Genomic DNA, 23,203 nt, shown 5'->3' with positions numbered 1-23,203 from the left:
TAAATGTTGGCAGAGAATTTCAGTATGACTATTATTTATTTACTCTTGAAAGGCAGAGAGAGCAAAAGAGGTAATAAACGAAATTAAAGTAAAATTGCCTTTGTGTAATTACATTATTGCTATTACCAAAATTACCTGCATTTTTCAGGGTGCTCCTCTCTCTTATTATTAAATTCTAATGAAATTTTTGCATCTAATCCAATCCCGAAGTAATTGTTCATGACACATTTTTCTGAATATCCATCTCTATAATAAGGAAAAGTACATAAAAGTCAATTTCAGGTTCCTAACAACAATTACAATTTGCACACAAAGTAGCACTTAGCACCATTCAAGCCTCTATTTCTTATAGAAGAGAGGAAAGCTTAGCAGGAGTCATTTCCTATTCATATGCCATGCGCAGGACCCCAGTACATGTCTGTGATTTTCGGTACATGTGATGTAAAGTGATGGTGGGCAGGGCAAAGCAGAGACAGAGTCATGGTAATGCTTTTCTATTAATTGTAACAAAATCTTAGTTCTTCTACCTCCTACATAAGCCCCTCACTACACACACAAATGGGAGGGTCTTGCAGTCAGATGCCAATAGTCCTCTTTTTTTAATTAGAAAGTCTCCTCCACACTTGTACTTTTATTGAACATTTATTGAGCAGAAAACAACTAGATCGAGTCCCTACTTGTAGGTGCTTTGGAAAGTAAATACAAAGGAGTAGTGTCCTTCAGGAGTGTCATTAGAAAAATGAGACATAACAAAAGCAAAATTAAATATGGAAGTAAAAAGAAGTACATATTGAACAGCCAATTTTTTTAAGGAGTTTTGAGAAGGGAAGGGACCAATGTGGGCCAGAAGCTTTCTGAAATAAGTAAACCCAGAGGCCGAATGTGGAAAGATGGCAGAATTGGCAAGACGGAGAAAAAATGAGGTGAAAGGAATAGCCAAAATGTGAGTATGAAGGCAGAGGTGAATAAAGTATTCCAGGAAAAAGTGTGCAGAGCTGTGACTCACTTCGCCATTGGGTTGTTATCCGAGACCACAGACCGGAAGGGACCTACCTCAGATCATGAAAACCACTGTATTTCAAGTGGGTCAATGTACTCATCATTATCGACTTTTGAAATTTTCTGATGATCCTTTTTGGATGTGAAACTATATTTACTGCAATGCATTTAAAATGTTACCATTCGTATAAAACAGAAACAAGGAAAGCCAAAACAAAATATTTGCAGAAGTATTTTCTTACACTGAATCTGGATCAGGGTCAATAAATGGCGTTGCACCAAAAGGATCAATATTTGCTAGTAACATTTTGTTGATAATAGAACTCCCAGCAATTGAGGCAGCTAGTCCTGCTCTTAAACCTGGACGGAAAAAAAAAAATACAGGATCACATGTTAAGAGAAAAACAGAAAGAGCCATTCCATTGTTTTTAGACCTAATCAGAAACACCTTGCTCCCAAAGCATGGTTTTCAGTGTCTGTTCTTCTCATTAATCATAACTAAGAACTATGATGTTGGTAAATACAAGGTTTTTTTTAAACTTTTTATTTTATATTGGAGTCTAGCAGATTAACAATGTTGTGATAGTATCAGGTGCACAGCAAAGCAACTCAGCCATACATGGTAAATACAAGGTTGTTGATGCTTCTTGGGATCTATATGTTGTCATAAAAAATGTAGCAGGTGAGGACCTAAATAGGAATCTCTTCGTGACAGTTTCTTATTTACCATCAATGATTCTGTAACTTCTACAAGTAAATATTACTTCCTTTTTATTAGCAAATAAGGTAGTAAGTCTGTAAGGAATTTACAATAAAGGCTGAATTATCCAGAATGTCATAGAGTTATCACTTCCACGCTCTCAAAGCATAGATAATGATACTCAAGTAAAAATGTTGACATGCTAAGGTGAAAATTCAGTGTTGCTGTCAAGAATAAGTAGCAAAATATTAAACAGAGGTATTTATGAATTTTAGAAGAATACAGTATTGAACATAAAAATGAAGCATTCATATTACCTCTAAATATGTAAAACTTCAAATTTATTTCAACAACTAGTTAGCTTTCGACTAACTAGTTATGGTATTCAAAGCTAACGAATTTTATGATCTACAAACCCAATATTAAGGCTAGAAGCACTAAAGTCTGGTGAGAAGACAAAGGAATGGGGACCCAAGGGAACAGATAGACAAAAAGGAAACAATAATTCAGAAAAATATATCATGCAATTGAGAAACACTAGGGAAAAAAGTCCTTTCTTTAGCAAACATTCCTTTCCTCAACAATGTGCTCCTCTTAGAAGACGTTCATTATTTTAGCTACAAAGTTTAGCCGATTATCAAATAATCAAGATGAATTTTATTCTGTCATTTAATTTCACAGTTTTGAATATGCAATGGTATACTCTGTGATGCCAGTTCCCTTTATGTCTAAATAAGTAAACAGATGAACAAAACAACCATGCTGGTGAGAGAAAAGAACAGTTTGAAGAGGTGAAGAATCATATTTCGGATGCCCCATAGAAAAGTACAGTATTTTCTAAAATGTTTTAAGGTTAGCCATATTTACAGCTTCAGCCCAGAAAGGTTCATCCCAGGGCCCCAGGTTTGAAGAGAGATATGACCTCTAGACATGGAAGCCTTTCCAGAACCAAATGTGTTCTGGATTTATCTTTTTTATTTTAATATTTTCATTGAGATATAATTTACATACCATAAAATTCACCCCTTTAAAGTATATAATTCAGTTGTTTGTAGTATATACACAAAGTTGTGCAATGATCACTATTAATTGAGAACTTTTTATTACTCCCCAAAAGAAACCCCTTACCCATTAGCAGTCATTTTCCATTCCTCCCATTGCCCACTGTTCTCAGATCCTGGGAACCACTAAACTATCTTCTTTCTCTGTGGATTTGACTATTCTGGACATTTCATGTAAATGGAATCATATAATATGTGCCTTTTTGTGTTGAGCTTCTTTTGCTTGGCATAATGTTTTCAAGGGTAATCATGTTGTAGCATATAGCAGCGCTTCATCCTTTTTAATGGTTGACTAATATTCCATTGTATGGATATACCACATTTTGTTCCTCCATTCATCAACTGATGAATATTTGGGTTGTTTCCACTTTCTGGCTACTATGAACAATGTTGCTATAAACAGTCATGTACTAGTTTTTGTGCAGACATGTATTTTCAGTTCTTATGGGTATATATGTAGTAGTAGAATTTCTGGATTATATGTTAACTCTGTGTTTAACCCTTTGAGGAACTGCCAAACTGTTTTCCAAAATGGCTGCACCATTTTACATTCTAACCAGCAGTGTATGAAAGTTCCAATTTCTCCATGTCCTTGCCAATATTTGTTATTATCTGTCTTTTTTTGATAGTCATCCCAAAAGGGTAAAGTGGTATCTCATTGTGGATTTGACTTCATTTCCCTGATGAGTAATGATGCTGAGCATCTTTTCATGTGCTTATTGGACATTTGAATAACTTTTAGGGAAAATGTCTACTCAGATCCTTTGCCCATTTTTAAATTGGGATATGTATTTCTATTGTTGAATCTTTAAGATTTATCTATATATCTTGGATGCTAGTCCTTTATGAGATATATTATTTGCAACTACTTTCTCCCATCCTGTGGATTGTCATCTCACTTTCTTGATAGTGCCCTTTGACTCACACAGATCTTTAATTTTAGTGAAGTCCAATTTATCTTTTTTTTCTTTTGTTGTTTGTGCTTTTGGAGTCATGGCTAAGAAACTATTGCCTAATCCAAGGTTATGAACATTTATGCCTATGTTTTCATTTTATAGTTTCATATTTTTAGCTCTTACCTTTAAGTCTTTTATCCATAATGAGTTAATTTTTATATATGGTGAGAGGCAGGGGTCCATCATAATTCTTTGCATGTGAATATCTAGTTGCCCTGGTAACACTGATTGAAAAGACTATTCTTTCCCCATTAAATAATTGTCTTAGCACATTTGTTGAACATCAATTGACCATAAATGTAGGGGTTTACTTCTGGACTTTCAGTTCTATTCTATTGATCTATATGACCATTTTCATGCCAGCACTATGCAGTTTTGATTACTGTAGCTTTGGAGGAAATTTTGAAATCAGAAATTGTGTTTCCTTTGTTGCTTTTGTTGTGGTCATCCATTTACAAAAAAAAAAAGAACAGAAAGACAGTGGAACTTAAAAAAAAAAGAAAGTGTGTTTCGTTCAACTTTGTTCTTTCTTTTCAAGACTTTTCAGCTATCCTGAGTTCTTCGTATTTCCATAAGAATTTTAAGGTCAGCTTATCAATTTCTTCAAAAAAGGCAATTGTGCTTTTGATAAGGGTTGTGTGGAATCTTTAGCTCAATTTGAGGAGAGCTGCCATCTTAATAATATCTAGTCCTCTGATCCATGAACACAGATATCTTTCCATTTTGTTAGGTCTTTTAAAATTTCTTTCAACAATGTTTTGTAGTTTTCAGTGTTCAAATAGTTCAGCTTCTTGGTTAAATTTACTCACTGTTTTGGGTTATTTTGGATGCTATTGGAAATTATTTTCTAAAGTTCTTCAGATTGTTCATTACTAGTGTATAGAAATACAATTATTTTTTATATATTGCTCTTTTATCTCACAACGTTGTTGTATTTGTTTATTAGCTCTAATTGTGCGTGTGTGTGTGTGTGTGTGTGTGTATTCCTTAGGATTTTCTATATACAAGGTCAAAGTGTGAAGAGATACAGTTTTGCTTTCTCCTTTCCAATTTGAACACCTTTAATTCTTTTTATTTTGCCTAATTGCCCAAGCTAGAACCTCCAACAAGGCTGAATAGAAGTGGCTAGTTTGGACATCCTTGTCTTGTTCCTAATATTAGGGAGAAAGATTTCAGCCTTTCACCATTAAATATGAGGTTGGCTATAGGTTTTTCATAGATGGCCTTCTCAGGCTAAAAAGTTTTTTTCTATTCCTAGTTTGTTGAGTGGTATTACCACTGGAAGGTGTTGAATTTTTTTAAAATGCCTTTTCTGTATTTATTGAGATGATTGTATAGTTTTTGCTCCTTATTCTATTAAGATGGTATATTACGTTGATTAATTTTCATATGTTGAATCAATTTTGCATTAGTAGGATACTATTCACTTGATCATGGTGTATAATTCTTTTTATATGTTGTTGGATTCAGTTAGCTAGGATTTTGTTGAGGATTTTTGTGTTGCTATTCATCAAGGATATTGGCCTATAGCTTTCTCATGATGTCTTTGACTGGTTTTGGTGTCAGGGTAATACTGGCCTCATAGAATGAGTTAGAAAGTGTTCTTTCAACAACAACAAAAAGACACAAATGGTCTTATTTCCAAAACGGAAAGAGACTAACAGACAAAGAAAACAAACTTATGGTTACCAAAGGGGAAAGGGAGGTGGGGGGAGGGATAAATTAGGAGGCTGGGATTAACATACACACACTACTATGTATAAAATAGATAACCAACAAGGAGCTACTGTATAGCACAGGGAACTATACTCAATATTATGTAATAACCTATAAAGGAAAAGAATCTGAAAAAGAATACATATATGAAACTGAATTGCTGTGCTGTACACCCAAAACTTACATGATAATGTAAATCAACTATACTTTAATAAAAAATAAATAAAATAAAACGTAAGTTAAGAAAAGTGTTCTTTCTTTTTCTAGTTTTTGGAAGAGTTTGTAAGGGACTGGTGTATTAATTCTTCTTTAAACATTTGGTAGAATTCACCAGTGAAGCAATTTGGGCCTGGGCTTTTCTTTGGAGGAAGTTTTTTGATTACTAATTCAATCTCTTTCCTTGTCATAGATCCAGCTAGATTTTCTATTTCTTCTTGAATCAGTTTCAGTAGTTTGCCTGTTTCTAGGAGTTTGTCCATTTCATCTAAGTTATCTAATTTGTTGGCATCCAATATTTTATAGTTTTTCCTTACAATCCTTCCTATTTCTGTAAGGTCCATAGCAATGTCTCCTCTTTCATTCCTGATTTCAGGAACCTGAATCTTCTCTCTTATTTCCTGGGTCAGTCTAGCTAAAGGCTTATCAATTTTGTTAAACTGTTCACAGAACCAAGTTCTGGTTTTATTGATTTTCTGTACTGTTTTATATTCTCCTATTTCACTTATTTCCACTCAAAACTTTATTATTTCCTTCCTACTGCTTGTTATGGGTTTGTTTACTCTTATTTTTCTAGTTTATTAAAGTGGAGAGTTAGGTTTTTGTAGTCATTCTACTTTTTAAATATAGACATTTAATACATTTCACTCTAGCACTACTTTAGCTGCATCAAATAAATTTTGGTATGGTGTATTTTTGTTTTCATTCATACCAAAGTATTTTTTAAAATTTCTCTGTGATTTTTTTTTCTTTGACCCACTTATTTCCACATATTTGTGCATTTCCCAAATTTCCTTCTGTTATTGATTTTTAATTTCATTCCATTGTGGTTGGAGATCATACTTTGTATGATTTCAATCCTTCTAAATTTATTTAGAATTGTTGTATGGCCTAATATATGGTCTATCTTGGAGAATTTTCCATATGCACTTGAGAAGAATGTGTATTTTGCTATCATTAGGTGGAGTGTCCTGTAGACATGTTAGCTATACTCGTCTTACGTGTTTTTCAAGTTTTCTATTTCCTTCTTGCTCTGTCCAGTTGTTTTATTCATTACTGAAAGTGGGATAATAAAGTCTCCAACTATTATTTTTGAATTATGATTCACCTTTAAAAATAATTTGTAGGAGAAATTGATTTTCAGGGTGTAATTTGGGTTCCAATCTACTCTGGAACGAATCTGGAAAGTTTTCACTGAGTCAAACAAATGGTACTTAAGGAGACCTCTGAGACATCTACATTTACATCCCATCCTTTCCACACAAGTCCTTTGGTTTCTGCTAATATTATCCTAATCCCAAGCCTTTATCCAGGGAAGGCTATGGAGATACATAAAAGGTAGTAGAATATAAGATCAAATTTACCATGAGTACTTAAATCCAGATTCCTGGGCTCCACTCTAGAACTACTCAATCAGAATTTCTCAGGGCAGGGTTCAGGAACACTTGCTTTAATACCTCCTAGGCAACTCTTGTACACACCAAAGTCTAAGGATCTGGACTCTGACTGACAAGAGTACCAAGAACATTTTCTTAAAGGAACATTTACCTTTAAGAACACATTTCTAGGGACTTCCCTGGTGGTTCAGTGGTAAAGAATCCGCCTTACAATGCAGGGGACACAGATTTGATCCCTGGTCAGGGAACTAAGATCCCACACGCCACAGGGCAGCTAAGCCCACGTGCCGCGAACTACAAAGCCCACGTGCCCTGGAGTCTGCACGCCACAACTGGAGAAGAGAAAACCCGCACGCCACAACTAGAGAGAAGCCCGCGCACCACAATGAAGAGCCCACACGCCTCAACGACAGATCCTGCATGCCTCAATGAAGATCCCGGTGCCACAACTAAGAGCCGGCACAGCCAAAAATAAACAAAAATAAATAAATAAATAATAAATCTTAAAGAAAAAGAAAAGAACACAGTTCTGTAGTTCAGGAAAATGAGTACTTATACGTTTTCACGGAAATACTTAAAAATACACCATGTTTCAGAATCTGTACTACCTGGGCAGATTATTCTGGTATTGAGCACTGGGAGGTTTTCTTTACTGGCTGCCACAGCAGGACCAGAGCCAGAGTCAGTTTGGGAACGACTTGCCCGGCCATCTGGAGACCGAGGTGCAGTTTTAACTGTTGGCAAAAAGTCCAGATTAAAAGGAGATAAAGTTATAAAAATAAGCAAGTCCTTAAACACTCATGACATAAAATAATTTCATACATGTTTAATCAGTAGAACCAAAAATAATTACATTGTGTTTATTCTTTTACCATTTTCTGTTCATTTTCTTGGGATTTACTATGTGGAAGGAATCTGCCACAGTTAGAAGTCTTGATCTCCCATTTCGAATAGATGGCAATTAATAAAAAATAGATGCTTACCATAATTAAAGGTCAGTGATCCTCATAATTTGAATGTGAGAAACCCATTATTAAAGAAAAAGGAAATTCTGAAGCCTGACAATTTTTGAAAATGTAACATGTGTTGCAGTGTATACTACCAATGCAATCCTCTTCTCAAAAATGTTGGATAAATGATAAAATTTAAGGAATGTAATTCCCAGAGCTAACAGTGAAACATGAGTAGCATTTTCTTCTACACGTGGAAGGAAAAATATTATTTTTTCAAATGAAACCAATATACTTTTCCTGTACTTCCCAATTAATTATTTACTCATGACAGTGATTTGTCCAAAACAGTTTTATCATATTTTTATAAAAGCTCAATATGTTTAAAAAATTATTCCAAAACAGAATTACTCTCAAAGTAAACAACAAAAAGAGAGACTTAATTCTATCTAAACTGGGGCAATTTAATGGAGAGCAAATAGTATCTTTAACTAATTTAGGAGCGATTGGCAGGTGTTTAAAAAACAGTAATCCTCAAACTCAATTTAAAAATACTCTAAAACTTAATTATCTTTACTCTCCCGAAGACTAATTACAAACTAACTATATTAATCTTACACACTCATCTCTCTGTTCAAAAACAGTCCAGCTGCACTAAAGAAAAGTAGCAGAACAGGCACTCTTTTTTTTTTTTTTTTTTTTGACAGATGGGAGCCCTGGAACTAATTTCTAATAAAAACAGCCTTTTGATATTCATCTGTGATAAAAAACAGAGTGTGTTCTAGTGACTAAGATTGATCTTCCATTGCAGGTAACTAAATTAATGTTTCATGGTTCTTCTTAAACATAACATCTCATTGATCATATTAATGTGTATTCTGCACATCTCAGATGTACGAATTATTATATTATTCAATGATAATACAATGAATATGCTGCAAAAAATTAATGATTAATACAGAAACACTTCTACCGCTACTGATTCCCACTAAATTGGATTACTAGCCAAAAAATAAGATCAAATACTGCTCCATAAAGACTTGTATAATCTATGCCTATTTCAATAACAATATCTACACCACTATATCTGTATTTTTTTGGTTTCCTTTGCAGGCTATAACGGAAGGGTCAAATTCATGAGAGTATAGTAAGGTGGGATGGTAGCTGGTTAGAAAACCATTACCAATGAGTGCTGAAAAACCAGTCCTCCAAAGAGAGCCGTTCATTATGTCCAGAATGAGTAGCATACAGGTATCGGTGTATTCTTGCATTACAGAAATATCTGGAGAATATTGCTCAAAACGGAGCATCGTATTTTAATGGGGTATCATAGTGACCAAATGGGTGCAACCAGAAAAAAAAAGTTTAAAATCATCAAATTAGATTGGTAAAGCAATTTAGGAGAGAGAATCTGGCAAAGAAGATATAATGTGTGGGAAGAGACTATGATGCCATGAAAGCTGTTTTCGGTATCATTTCAGGGCTGCCGCACAGCAGTCACCTTCAATATCGTGAAATGATGTGTGTAAAACTGCTTTTAAACTAGCCATAAAGCCCTACACAAATGTCAGTAGTTGTTACTGTTAACATTATCATACATAAAAGTTTATTAATAATAACTGTAATCATGGGTAGAAATTTAAGGAAGAATATATAAAGCGCAATACATTAACAAAAGAAAAACTTCCTAAGAATTAGAGCTGACCATGAGAGGGGGACGAAGTGAAAGTGAGTAGTCCGAAGGCTCAATGACCATCGGTCAAGGTTGTAAAATATGCCTGCGTTGGATTATATTCTGCAATGGGGCCATTTAAGGTCTAAAAGATCTAAGGTTATAAAATTGGGTTGTGTGCTGGAATAGGTACACATAAGGTCTAAAAGGACTAAGGATGTAGAATATAAAAACACTGGTTGTATGTCAGACATGTGAGGTCTATAATATGGTCTAATTTCAAAGTTTCTAAGAGTTTTAAATACAATGAAGAACTCTCTCAAAGTTAGTGTAGTTAGCAACAACAGCGGAAGTAGTAGCAATAATCATAATAGTGATAATGACAGCAAACATTCCTTTACAGCACAATGTACCAGGTGCTATTTTAGGCACTTAATGTGCATTAACTTATTTAAAGGTCACAACAAGTAGGTACATTATTATCCCCATTTCACAAATGAGGAAACCACAGAGAACTTAAGTAATCTATCCAAGTTTATATGTAATGGAAGTAAAAGCAAAAATTTAATGATGGCAAACAGTTGTGATATAATATCAATTGATTTTCATTAGTACTATGTAATTATTTTCATATTATCTTCTCATCTTCATTAATATTTCTGCTTGTTTTATTCTAGTAAATTAACACTTTTTCCCTCAAACAACATGAAAAATTAAAAGTATAAATTCATCTTCAATTAAAACCTAAAAGGTAGAGAAACAGTTAATATTATTCAAGCAACTACACAATAATTTCCTGGCAAAAATAATTTCAGTAGAGATAGGGTTGTAACTAGATGTCCTATGATTTAAAAACTTAATTTACCAATAAGGATTACCAGCCATCTAGGCTGATCAATGGAACTCAAGGGACTGATAAATTATTTAAATGTCAAGTTTTATGCATGTGAGGCCTGCAGCTTCCATATTATTCTCAAAGGAATCTGCGGGCTAAAATAGGTTAAAATCTGCTGTTTTGGTGTTTACTCTTTCTTCAGGAAAATTAAGATATTTAGCCACATTTGGTCCCCAAATCCTTAGTTTATTATGATGATTTCCAGATCATGTGATAAAAAAGGGATGTGAGAGTACTTGACAATGGTCTATTTAGACCATTAATGTTACCTTCATTATTTTAGCATTCATGAATATCTAAGCTTTAACTTCTAAAAAACCTTGTTAAAAATACAAATAGTTTATTTCAAACTGATAGGCCTTTTGAAAACTAAAAGCAGAATTACATTTTATTTAATTCCAAAATAATTTTATCACAGTTTTCTTACCAGTTAATGACGCTTTTGCATCATCTTCTTTTGATTCATCTTTAGACTCATCTGTTTCTGTGCTATCGTAATCAAATGATTGATTAACTGGTTCAGAGGAGTGAACTGTCTGGTCATCCATCGCTTTAAGTACCCAGAAGAGAAATATGTTTGAACAAGCAAAAATAAGATCCATAAATATTAAAATATGCTTAAAAAAGGAAAATTGAAATAGAAACCCAAAGAGATTCCACATTCACAAATAAGCACTGATTGGCAATGAACTTTGGGGTCATGTGATGTCTGTTAAGTACTAGAGATTATAAAAGGAAAAATTTTAAATTGTCGAAATTATATTTTTAGCAGAAGAGAAAAATAAAATATAAGAACTTTAGAGAATGCAATACAAGTCCAATTACAAGTTACAATCTGTTTCTGAATATTATTTACATTAAAGTTAACTTCTAATCTACTACTAAAATTCTAAGAGAAGTATACATATTTAATTAATACAAAAAATTAAAATATAGGTGTAACTTTTATAAACTCTTAAAAAAGCAACATCACCATTTAGGAAATAAATGTTAAAATATTTTCAAAGTAGTTTATAGGTTTGATATTCTTTAAGAATTTAACAGATTCCAGTTTAAAAAATTTTAATTTTAGAAATATGATTTAAAGGTAATTTTTAACTTTATTTTAATGTTTCCAGTGTACTTTATCTCTGAAACTTTTTAAAGTGTGTCCAGACTGACCAATAGGAAAATTCCCTTGTGCTTGCCACGGGAATACTGCTCCCTTCTTCAGAAGTTACTTTTGTTAATGTGTACCTTTTCCGGCCTCTTCAATGACTTGCCTCACTGCTTTCTTTAAACTGTTTGCCCGCAGCATTATTTCCCTCGGTTTGACAGTTTTCTGGGAGGAAGGTTTTGTAGTGTCATCCAAGAGTTGTTCCTTGCTTTCCCACAAGGATTCTTCGCTGGAAGATTCCGCAGGATCTTCTTCTACAATGAGAGTGCTGATGCTCGGCAGAACCGGACTAGCCTGGGAATCTGTGTGCAAAGCCTGGAGCAGTTGTTCAAGCTTCTCATTTAGAACTGAACACTAAGAAAACAAAAGCACGGGAATGAATCTTCATTTAGTGGAGATGGAAAGTGAAAGTTTAAATGAATGGTTTTTGATTTTTAGAGGAAAGATGCCTACATTGATGTTTATCATTAATTGGTTATCTATTACAAATTATACCTTAGACAGCTATGGACTTAATAATTTATGATTTTTTAAAAAACAGCACAATTATTCTGTAAATTTACTGATTTATACTTCCAGAACTATTCAAGCACCATCGCACACGTGAAAATCTTTACAATCTTCCTAAAGCTATTTTTCTTTAAAAGAAAACAACGAAACCTTCACGATAAAGTGACACATTACATTAACAATTTACGCATTATACAAAATTTGCTGTACATTATACAAAACATTGCACAAACTTTTTTTTAAGTAATCAACTTAGACAGGCACTGCCAAGCCTGTCTGAGTCTTGTAAACACAAACTGCCAAGTCTGGCTGAGTCCTGTAAACTCACCTTCAAAGCTCTGGTTTGCAAAGGAGTGACAGTACTTAAGGGATTATTGGCTCAAAGAAAGAGAAAAAGGAATGTGCACAGGATAAGGAAGAACGATGCAGAAAGAAAGCAAGTACTGGGCCTTTGTTTCTTTCTGCTTTTCTTGAATTCCTAAGGGTAAAGAAACATTTAGAACTGAAGCTATTGATGCTGCTGCCGAATATACGTTTTACCTCCACACAATTTCCAGTCCCTTCCGCCTCCCTTTGTTTTTGATGACATGCCAAGAGAAAGTTACAGCAGAGACAGTTATGAGAAAAAAGTGTGACTACAGAGGGTTTCTGTTTTCTGAAGCTCTCCACAGAGTAGAAAAACAAGAGAAAGAGGCTGAAAACTTCAAACGTATATTTCTATTTTCTTTTCCTTCCACTCAATCAAACCACCATATACAGCTGGGGAAGATCATTCCTTTGCAAAGCCCAAGAGAGCCAAGCCTTTTGTGAGAATGCCCTGTCCTGAACAAATGAAAGCAAAGATGGTAGCTTTCAAGGTTCAGTAAACTATTCTTATTTTAGCCTCAGAAAGCTCACAATGGAAAAGAAATATCTATAAAGAAAAAGGCAAAGCAAGAAACAGAACCCTGAAAGAGGCCGAGGATCATAACATCTGGGAAATCCAAGCAACCATGCTGGGAGGGAACTTGAGTGGCCAAGGTTTGCCTGGAAGTGGAAAACCATTCCTCTTCCCACTGGAAAGCCAGCTTCCCAGCATTTCCCCCCATGTGACCCGACTACTGTGCATTTCTCCTTCAAAATGTCAATCAGTGGGAAAAAGGAGTTGAGTTATCAAGTTCAGCGTGTTGGTCTTCAGCAATGCAGTTTTCCTACATATTAAAGGGACTAACCATAAAGCATGTTTTAAACCCTCATATCTGATTCAAAAGTAGTTTTTCTCTTGGTTTAAGATGTTTTGGCAGGAAAGCCACTTAATCAATTTAGCTGTAAAACACAGTTCAATATTAACGTTGTCAGTAAAAAACCTTCATGTCCTGAACACGTCCCGCTTACTTTATTGGCCACGGCATCGGCTGCAACAGCTTTTTCCAACGTTTTTTCATGTGCCTTCTCTACTTTGGCAACAAAATCCTTTACAGTTTCACAAAGTACCCTTTGAAGAAAAGAAATTGTGCAATTCAGGAAACTCAGTAGGCTGATTTGCTTTGATTTGCAAACATATTTAAAAATAAACACAATTAAGTAAACTGTTAAAATATCGGGATCATTTGTTTATAAACCCATACTTGTTTTTGCTGTGTAACATGTCCTATATAAGTTCAAGACATTCGAAGTGATAAATGGATACATGAATAAACCTTGCTGTACATAATTTAAATAAGTCATTTTAAGGTTATAACAAGCCTTTCTCAAATATTTAAATTTTTAAAATTCTTGAGAAGAGTAGTTGTAGACCTTATTTAAAAAAGAAAGCATTATCTTCTGCACCTTATGTATCCTTATAACAGGACTTTCAGTGTTGAGAAAACAAGAATAAATCTGTCACTAATGGTGTCACTGTTGCTCTCCTATTCATTATATGGGTAACTATATCCTTCCTGAAGAGGAAAGAGGTTGTGCGTTATGCTGGAAACCAACCTGCCACTTGAACTGAGTTATAGTCTCTGTAAATCCATTCATTTTTTTTTCCTTAAAATAACCAATGTAATACCATGCAGACTAACTGAATTTAGGTCTTGTTAGTGTCAGCAGTGTATGGTTTACTTGTTTGTTTCTTTTAATTACATTTGGTTTCTTTGCAATAGAAATAGACTAGAAGAAAAAAATCTGAAACATTAAAAAATTTGTCAAAAGTCTTTAGAACTGGTGTTGGATTAAAAACTACAACCAACAGAATGGTATATGACGAGCTTTTTGTAGCAAGCACTTATAAAGTGATTTTGAAAACAAAATCAGACTATTTTAAGATAATAATATTTCTCTTTAACATTGATAAAGGTTGAGGAATTTTAGGAAAAAAACCCCCAGATTACAGCAATTATTTTTTTCTATTACACTCACAATTTTCTCTGGCATGTGAGTGACATAAACTTTCCAGATACTTAAGTATTAGGAAATCGAGCCATTCAGTAGATACAGTACACACACACACACACACACACACACACTCTCTCTCTCTCTTCAAACCTTCACATTTATCATCTAAGAAATAAATGAATTACTCCTAACATTTTTTGTTTTATTTGTTATTTTTGGCAACCATTTCTAGATTTCACTTGGACAAAAGGTAATACTTCCTAACCTTTAACCTTTTTGGTTGGGCTTTTAAACAAATTTCTACAGAGACTCTAGCTAACCATTTATTAGAGATTCATTCATGTGTTTCATGTCAAGTTTGGTCTTCTTTGTTCATGTATAATATTTTTATGGAATTTCTTGAAATATTCAGGCAGGCTACTATGAAATTTCTTCTATGAACTTTACTGAAAGTTTTTCTAAGACGTCCCACGTTTAAGAAGAGGAAACAGTGACATTCCGTCCTCTTTACGGAACTCCAAAATAAAAGTTTTCCTTGTTATTATTACAACACTGTGTTGATAAATTTTCCTCTTGGATTTGTGAAATTGCATAATGCCATAACATTATCATAGCTACTTTTGCTGGCATTTCACTAACTCCTAGGGACAGAGCCTGTCGGTCCATCAGCCTAGGAATGAAAGGGGCAGCAGAGGTGCTTCCTCACTTGTGCCATGCTGCTGAGGCAGACAGAGGCTCAGGGAGAGAGGAGGACACTGGGTTAGGGAACACTTGCCATTTAGTTGGGGGAATCTTATGGTCCACTAAGTTCCATATTCCAGAAGATAGAGGATGTTTATAATCAGGAGGAATGAATTCACTTTTTGTTATACCTAAATGGTGAATGCAGAGGTTTTTAAAATAGAAATAAAATGTATACTTAAAAGCAGTGTGATTTCAAAGTCACACCAACTAGGAACTTGCAAACTTGGGGAAAAACAGTTTTAAGATGTATTTACTATAGTAACACAAAAAACTGTATCCTCCAACTGGTACAGTTTCCTGCTTTAATACATAAAGACTTCCAGAAAATATGTGCAAAAATCAAATGAATGAAACTGGAACATGGATCTTCACATAGAGCTAAAAATATTCTAAATTCCTAATTCCACATTTAATTAACATTAGTCATCATTTTGATGAGGTATATCCAGCACTGTACTTCTTTAGTTTTGTTCTCTCTCTTCCAAGCTGAACATGGTCAAATTACTCAGTTGAAGCTAACAAGAGTCCACACAGCTAGCATGCTTTATGATTTCCACCATCATCTTAATTATGTTATATAGGGGATCTACACTTATCACTGGTAACAGCATCTTCATTTATCAGTTTTCCACTTATTTTTAATAGGGGTAAATGACAATAAAACATGCAAATGCTACACTAAGAAAAATACGGCGATGGTTCCCAAGCAGAACCACATATTGGTAGTCAGTACCTGAAAACTTCATTTTTAATCTGATATTTAAAAGTTCCAATCAGAAATTAAAGGTGATTTACAAACATCAATGCATAATATATTAAAACCCCTAGCTATCTATGTGCTCTGAGGAAAGATTCTAACTACATATCTAACCTCATCTATTCAGTGAGGGGGTTCGCCTAAATTATCTCTAAGATAGATCCTAAATCTAAAATTCTATGGTTCTATGACAATGGTTCCAATTTTATTATTTCTTCCCGCTAATGATCCCATTTTCTGAGAAATTTTTTTTAATGTTTATTTATTTATTTATTTTTTTATTTTTTGGGTGCATCAGGTCTTAGCTGCAGTGTGCAGGCTCTCTAGTTGTGGCGTGCAGGCTCCAGAGCACTGTAGGCTCTGTAGTTGTGGCACGCAGGCTCCCGAGAGCATGGGCTCTGCAGTTTGTGGCATGCGGGCTCTCTAGTTGAGTCACAAGGGCTCAGTAGTTGCGGTGCATGGGCTTAGTTGCCCCACAGCATGTGGGATCTTAGTTTCCCGACCAGGGATCAAACCCATGTCCCCTGTATTGGAAGGTGGATTCTTAACCACTGGACCACCAGGGAAGTCCCTGAGAATTTTTGTCTACAGAATAAATTGCATTTACTTTATAACTTGTTTTTTATTTTTATTAATAAATGACATCTGTAATGACTAATTAGTCCTTCTGAATCTCAGAAGATAACTCATGTTACCATACTGAACTGACAAAATTACCAAGTCAAAGAAATGTTGACTTTATGTTGATGAACTACATTAGTTAACCTACTTATTAGCTATGCTGATGAAATACAGCTTTTCCATCAGCATTTTCAACATTTTAAAATAGTTAAAAATAGCTTAAGCTACTGGGAATTACTATTTTATGAAACAAATATAAACATACACAAGAGGTTTAGTTAAAATGTTCTGCCTTAATGCATCATTCAACAAGTAAATGGCATTAACAAAAGAAGAGAATTCTTTATCTAGGTGGTAGTTAAAAGAATGTAGATGTAAATGTGTATGTGTATTATCTTTTTCTAATCACTAAGTTGTACCTTTATGATTTGAGTACTTTACTGTGTATATGTTGTGCCTCAAATAACACAGTTTTTTAAAAGTAGGGAGAACTATTATAGATTTTCTAAGTCTTAGAGACATAAACCCTAATGCAATACATGCCCTGTTTGGATTTTGATTTGAACGAATCAATTGTCTAAAAAAAACTTCAAGAAAATTAGGGGAAATGGAATATAGGTTGAGTAATTATTATTAATTTTATTAGACTTTTAAAAAAGATTATTGGATATACATACTGAAAGTGGAATAAAATGATTTCTGGGATTTGCTTAGAGATACTCCAGCAAAAGAAAGTGGGGAGTAGATGACAAAATGTTGATAAATACTGAAGCTGAGTGATGGGTATGGTGGGAAATCATTATACTAGTGTCTCTACTTTTTTGCATATTTGAAAAAAATCCATAACAAAAGTCAAAGTAAAAATATACCATATCACTGGTACAAAGTTATTACATATTGTCCTCTCTTTTCTCTCTTGAACCTCTTTATGGCAAATCCCCCAGAATTTTAATCTGCAGTTGTAAAGTTCAGGCATCTGGGCAGGCCTGGGAGCTCAGACAAGTGACAAGAGGGGACCAAGGTTGTAATAGAATCTGCTTAAAGGCAAGTGAGCTAGTCAGGGAGGAATCCAAAGCCAAGCTAAGAGTAGAGCCTAGACAAGGAGCCAGGTCAAGGTCAAGGAAAAAATGTGAATGCAGTTGGGTAAAACATGAGGTGATGATACCATAATTTAATATAGCACTCTGTAGTTTATAAGCTCTAATTTTATTTCATTACTCAAGTTAATTCCCCTAACAGTTCCATGAGGGAGGAAGGACAGGCATTCTTTCCATTCTTACACTTGATAAAACAGGCATAGGTCACAAAGCCAGCAAATGGTTGAATCTCATCTAGGACCTCAGACTGACATAGTACAGCACTGTGACTTAACGTCAGTGGTTTTAAAGCTGTTTTTCAGAAATATTTCAGGGATTTCACCAAGGCTTGATTAAAATTTCATTTAGAAATATAGAATATAATTTTTTAAATGTTCTTAACATTTAAAAATAACTGTTAGGTATACAAGAGAACAATACTATGTTAGCTTTTACTTTAGAATTCACTATTTTTTGTGCAAATCTCGTACTATATTTAATGCAGTTTCCAGTTATTTCTGTATTTTATGTTGGTTACATGGTCGTAAGGAAATTGTCTTCAATTAAACAAAAATGGCATCCTTACGACCATGTAACCAACATAAAATACAGAAATAATTGGAAACTGCATAGGACATAAAACTAAAACTGTCACCTATAACCTTATTGCTTATTTTTCTGTTAAGTAACTAATAATTTAATCCTATCCAATGTATTAATGCCAACAAAATAAAATTTTAGTTTTTTAATATTGGGATTCTGCATAAAATTTTATTTGAAAAGAGACAGTTATAAGTCAATTATCATCTTAAAGAAATAAAAATAAAAAACACATAAAATGTAAAAGAGGCAGTAATCAAACACCCGAAAGCCAATATTAAAGCTTTGCTAACATCTGAACTAAGAAAGGTGGCCAAATAAAATATTTACTTAACTGTATTAAAGAATAATTCTATAACTTGTTATACCTTTCAAAAGTTTCCATTGCAACTTTCAATCTTTTCTAGCCATGTCCTCTAAAATGTCCCATAAAGAGGCACTTGACTCATAGGGCAAGGGTGGCAAATGCAAATGTCTTCCTCATAGAAGTAACTTAAGAAATACCAGAGGAAGTAACTTTGGTATGTGAATTTGGCCCAAGAGGAGAAAGACAATAGGGAGTGCTAAGGCCTGGGACAAAGTAGAGATTTGTACATTTCACCATAAAGCAATATAACTAATTAAAAAACACCCAACCGAGGCATCAACCAAAAAACCCATCAGCAGCACTGCCCATCAAATAAAGAGCATCTGGAGCCCACTAATCTGGGCAACTAGTGTGCTTCCCTTGCCTTTTGCTGTTAACTCTTTTCCTATTGCTCAGTCCTGTCTCCTATTGCTGAAGGTTATGGCGCCAAAAGCAATTGTCACTACATCTGTGCTTTGGTCACAAGCAAATTTGTTTTTCATGATTTATTTTGTCTTTCCTTGACTTCTTTGCAAATTAAGTATATAACATGTAAAGTTTGTGTATTTTTCCCTCCATCACTTCCCCACTCCCTTTCTTTCCCTTCCCTTTCTCTCCTCTTTCTGTATATCAGTAATATTTCCTTGCTAAGCCTGAATCCTAAAGCATGCTTTTACTTTTGCTCATCAGCTGAAAATTTCAGTGGGTTTCACTCCTTCCTGTAGTTGACTTTCCAGTTCTCATGACAGCAGTATAGGGTGATTCAAGACTAAATCCTAAATTCCAGCCAGGCAACATTCGGGATAATAAAATCAAGTAGCTTTGGCTCCATGTATGGAATCAACTTAACTAAAATCGGATAACTTTGAATTAAAATATAATTACATAATTTAAACATACTGAGAAATGTCATTTTGAAAAATCTCATTATTATTTTCCTTCTCCTGGTGTAAACAATCCCTGAATAGTAGTGTTTATGGAAATAATGAATTATAGTGAAATGTGTTTTCCACATCATAATTAATCATAAATGTTTCTTTAAATAAGAACTTAGATAAATCAAATTCTAAACATTCACTGTACCTTTTTGACAAAAATGTTTCAAATTAAGCCTCAAAAAAATAGCCTCTAAATAAACTCCACTGCAAATAAGATGCTAAGGTGGTGTTTTAAAAACCAGTGCAAATTTAGTATATCTAGTTCTATAACCTACTTCACAGATATTTTGGGGGGCGGAAATCACGAAGAAATGTCATAAGTGGTAGGAAACAGCTTTCCTTTCATTTTCACCATATAACTATATCATGACTTGAACGCCACAACTCACTTGGCAGATGATATGACCACTGCATGTTCATCAGAATTGAGGATTTTTGTAAGATGAGCTGCAACTGAGTCTTCATAAATTGTCATCTGAAAAAATAAAAAACTCACACTGTATTAATGTTTCTGGCATTTATACAACTCAGTTATTACTGCTTCAAAAATGGGACCATTTTGACTCATCTGACACACGGCAATGGCTGTAATGAAATATAAATGAAATAAATGATATATATGAAAAAGTCATTATACGAAATAGATAAATATTTCCTTTCTGTGAAAGGCTCTTAGTTTCTGGAATTCTTTAATTCATATTCTTAGAAAAATCCATAAAATCCATTAAAAATTTCATTAATGTCAAATAGCTGAACATATAAAAAAAAACTCCTACAAATCAGTACAAAAAAAGCGAGACAATCTAATAAAAATTGGCAAAAGACTAGAAATTAAAGAGGAAAATAGGGCTTCCCTGGTGGTGCAGTGGTTAAGAATCCGTCTGCCAATGCAAGGGACACGGGTTCGAGCCCTGGTACGGGAAGATCCCGCATGCTACGGAGCACCTAAGCCTGTGTGCCACAACTACTGAGCTTGTGCTCTAGAGCCTGTGAGCCACAACTACTGAGCCCACATGCCACAACTACTGAAGCCCGCGTGCCTAGAGCCCATGCCCTGCAACAGAAGCCAGCACAATGAGATGCCCGCGTACCACAATAAAGACCCAACACAGCCAAAAATAAATAAATAAAATTTTAAAAATGAAAAATAAATAAATAAAAAAATAAATAAAGAGGAAGATATACAAGTGGTCCATAAGCAGATGAAAAGGTGATCAATCTCATCAGCCATCAGGGAAATAGAAACTAAAACCACAGTGCAACACCCCTGTATAGCTGCAGAATAGCTAAAAGGAAAACAACAGAGATGAATGGAAAATGCCATATGCTGGCAAGGTTGTGGAGCAACAGAATTCTTGTACACTGCGGTGGAGGCGCAAATTGATACAAACACTCTAGAAAACTGCTGGGTAGTATCTATTAAAGCTGAACGTATGCATAACACTGTAGGACTCAGCCATTCAACTTCTGTTTATACTCAAAAGAAAGGCAGATGTGCTTTCCCAAAAGACATGTGCTAGAACGTTCACAGCAGCATCCATTCAATAGTCGAATGGATAAAAAACTGTAGTATATTCGTGCAACAGAATACTACAGGGCAATGAGAATGCATGATGTACCACTATGCCACAATATAGATGGATCTCACAGACATAATATTTAGGGAAAGAATTCAGAAATGAAGGAGTGTACACATACAAAATGATTCTATTTTATAAAGTACAAAAACAGACAAGATTAATCTATGCTGTTAGAAGTTAAGATAGTGGTTACTGGGGGGGGAGGTGGGGTGATGAAAGAAAGGGGGCACAGGGGGGTACTGGTAATGCTGCCTTGTGTCTGGGTGTTGATTACATGGGTTCATTTAGTTTCTGGAAACTTACCAAGCTATATGTTCATGATATGTGCACTTTTCTGTATGTATAATTCAATAAAAAGTTTTTAAAATGCTGAATGCATGTCATTCAATCATGTAAATAAGTATTTCTCTCAATGAAATAATCAAAATGCTAAAGGAATCCCATATCCCCTGATCTATTTGACTCAAACCTTAACATTCTGTTGAAAGAACACATCTTCCTAATATGTAAAAATGTGCACAATATTTAAACAGCCTCATATTCAGAGCCTTCCACCAAATGTTTGCCTCAACTCTATTCCATGTCACACAGCTCAAAAATGTCCATTATAAACTATCTGCTCTATTCAAGCTGGCCTCCAATGCTCTTCTGACTCAGGTAACCTTTCATTGCTTTTTACCAATCAGCATCAGTTTATTCACACACAAATGAAGATTCAATTACCCGCCCCCCTATAAAGCCTTCCTGACTAGCTTCTTCCCAAAGCAATCTCAGTCCCGCTTTACATCCATTGCCACCAATGGCAATCAGTGTGCTACTGATTTAAATTTCTATCTTACTGCCTTCAAAGGCAGAGCACATATGGAAAAGAAATTTTACCTGAAAGAAAGGAGGAGAGGGGAGGAACCTCAAAGTTTCACACAATATTGTATTGACTGATAAATCTACTTACTGATTCCTGGTCTAAACATTAAAAACTACATCTTTACAGTTAAGATCAGAAAAATGAAAATGTATCTTCTAAAAAAAGCAAAGAAAGGAAATACTCTTCCATAAAATTGATTTTATTTCTTTTCCCTACAGGGTAGACTGTCATAGAACATAAGAAGGTCGAGAAAAACTATCAATTCCATTTGAATTTACATTTAAAAAATCCAAGTTTTTGTCCATTAAAAGTAACCAAAGGCATAGAGTACAACCTTTTCCAGAGGAAAAGGAAATAACCTCTATATCCAAGGATAAAATTATTATTATTATTTTAAATAAATTTATTTATTTATTTATTTTTGGCTGTGCTGGGTCTTCGTTGCTGTGCGCAGGCTATCTCCAGTTGCGAGCGCAAGCTCAGTAGTTGTGGCGCAGGGGCTTAGTTGCTCTGTGGCATGTGGGATCTTCCCGGACCAGGGCTCGAACCCGTGTCCCCTGCATTGGCAGGCGGATTCTTAACCACTGCGCCATCAGGGAAACTGGGATAAAATTATTGATGTCACTTATTAAGCTATTATGTAGTCACTTAGCAGCATTAGGAAGGTAAAGTAATAACAGTTGACGTTTTTTATTGTGTACCAGGCACTGTAATTAAATACTTTGTATGTATTTATTCTATTGATTGTCCTGTTTTACAGCCAAGGCACCTAAGGCTCAGGTGAGTGATTTGCCCAAGAACCACAGCTAATGAAGAGCAGACAAGATACAAGTAGGGATTCTGGAGCTTATTCCATCACACACACACCCCCACACACACCCTGACCAAGCAAGTCTTGGTCTTTGCCTAACTGTATCTGTCAAATATAAATTTCATAATTGATCAGGTGTATTACTATAACAGCCTTCTGGTTGGGCTTCCTCTGTCTCTCCTGCCCCTTTTCAAACCATTCTCCACTTCACAACAGAGTGATTTTTTTTCTAAAGCACAAATCTGATCATGCCACATCCCAGCTTAACATGTCTAAGTT

At 34.7% G+C, this 23,203-nt stretch overlaps 1 protein-coding gene across 9 annotated transcripts in view; it reads right to left on the bottom strand.

Annotated features, from left to right (window-relative positions):
• DGKH (diacylglycerol kinase eta) overlaps positions 1 to 23,203 on the bottom strand; it is a 179,292-nt gene that overhangs the window by 39,294 nt on the left and 116,795 nt on the right. For all 9 annotated transcript variants that reach the window (XR_014256274.1, XM_082435364.1, XM_082435366.1 and 6 more), the window contains 7 exons: positions 20,058 to 20,143; positions 13,603 to 13,702; positions 11,799 to 12,072; positions 10,990 to 11,112; positions 7,654 to 7,779; positions 1,242 to 1,359; positions 136 to 246 (listed from right to left, as the gene is read on the bottom strand). Coding sequence is in view for 8 of the 9 variants with exons in the window: in XM_082435364.1 (XP_082291490.1) it covers positions 136 to 246; positions 1,242 to 1,359; positions 7,654 to 7,779; positions 10,990 to 11,112; positions 11,799 to 12,072; positions 13,603 to 13,702; positions 20,058 to 20,143 (938 nt within the window). In the remaining variant the exon portion in view is untranslated. The remainder of the gene's footprint in view (positions 1 to 135; positions 247 to 1,241; positions 1,360 to 7,653; positions 7,780 to 10,989; positions 11,113 to 11,798; positions 12,073 to 13,602; positions 13,703 to 20,057; positions 20,144 to 23,203) is intronic.

This window comes from Balaenoptera physalus (assembly GCF_965194825.1).
Source record: "Balaenoptera physalus genome assembly, chromosome: 18".
Classification (NCBI taxonomy): domain Eukaryota; kingdom Metazoa; phylum Chordata; class Mammalia; order Artiodactyla; family Balaenopteridae; genus Balaenoptera; species Balaenoptera physalus.
Note: the sequence above shows the minus strand (reverse complement) of the source record. Positions and strands in the feature narration are given on the sequence as shown.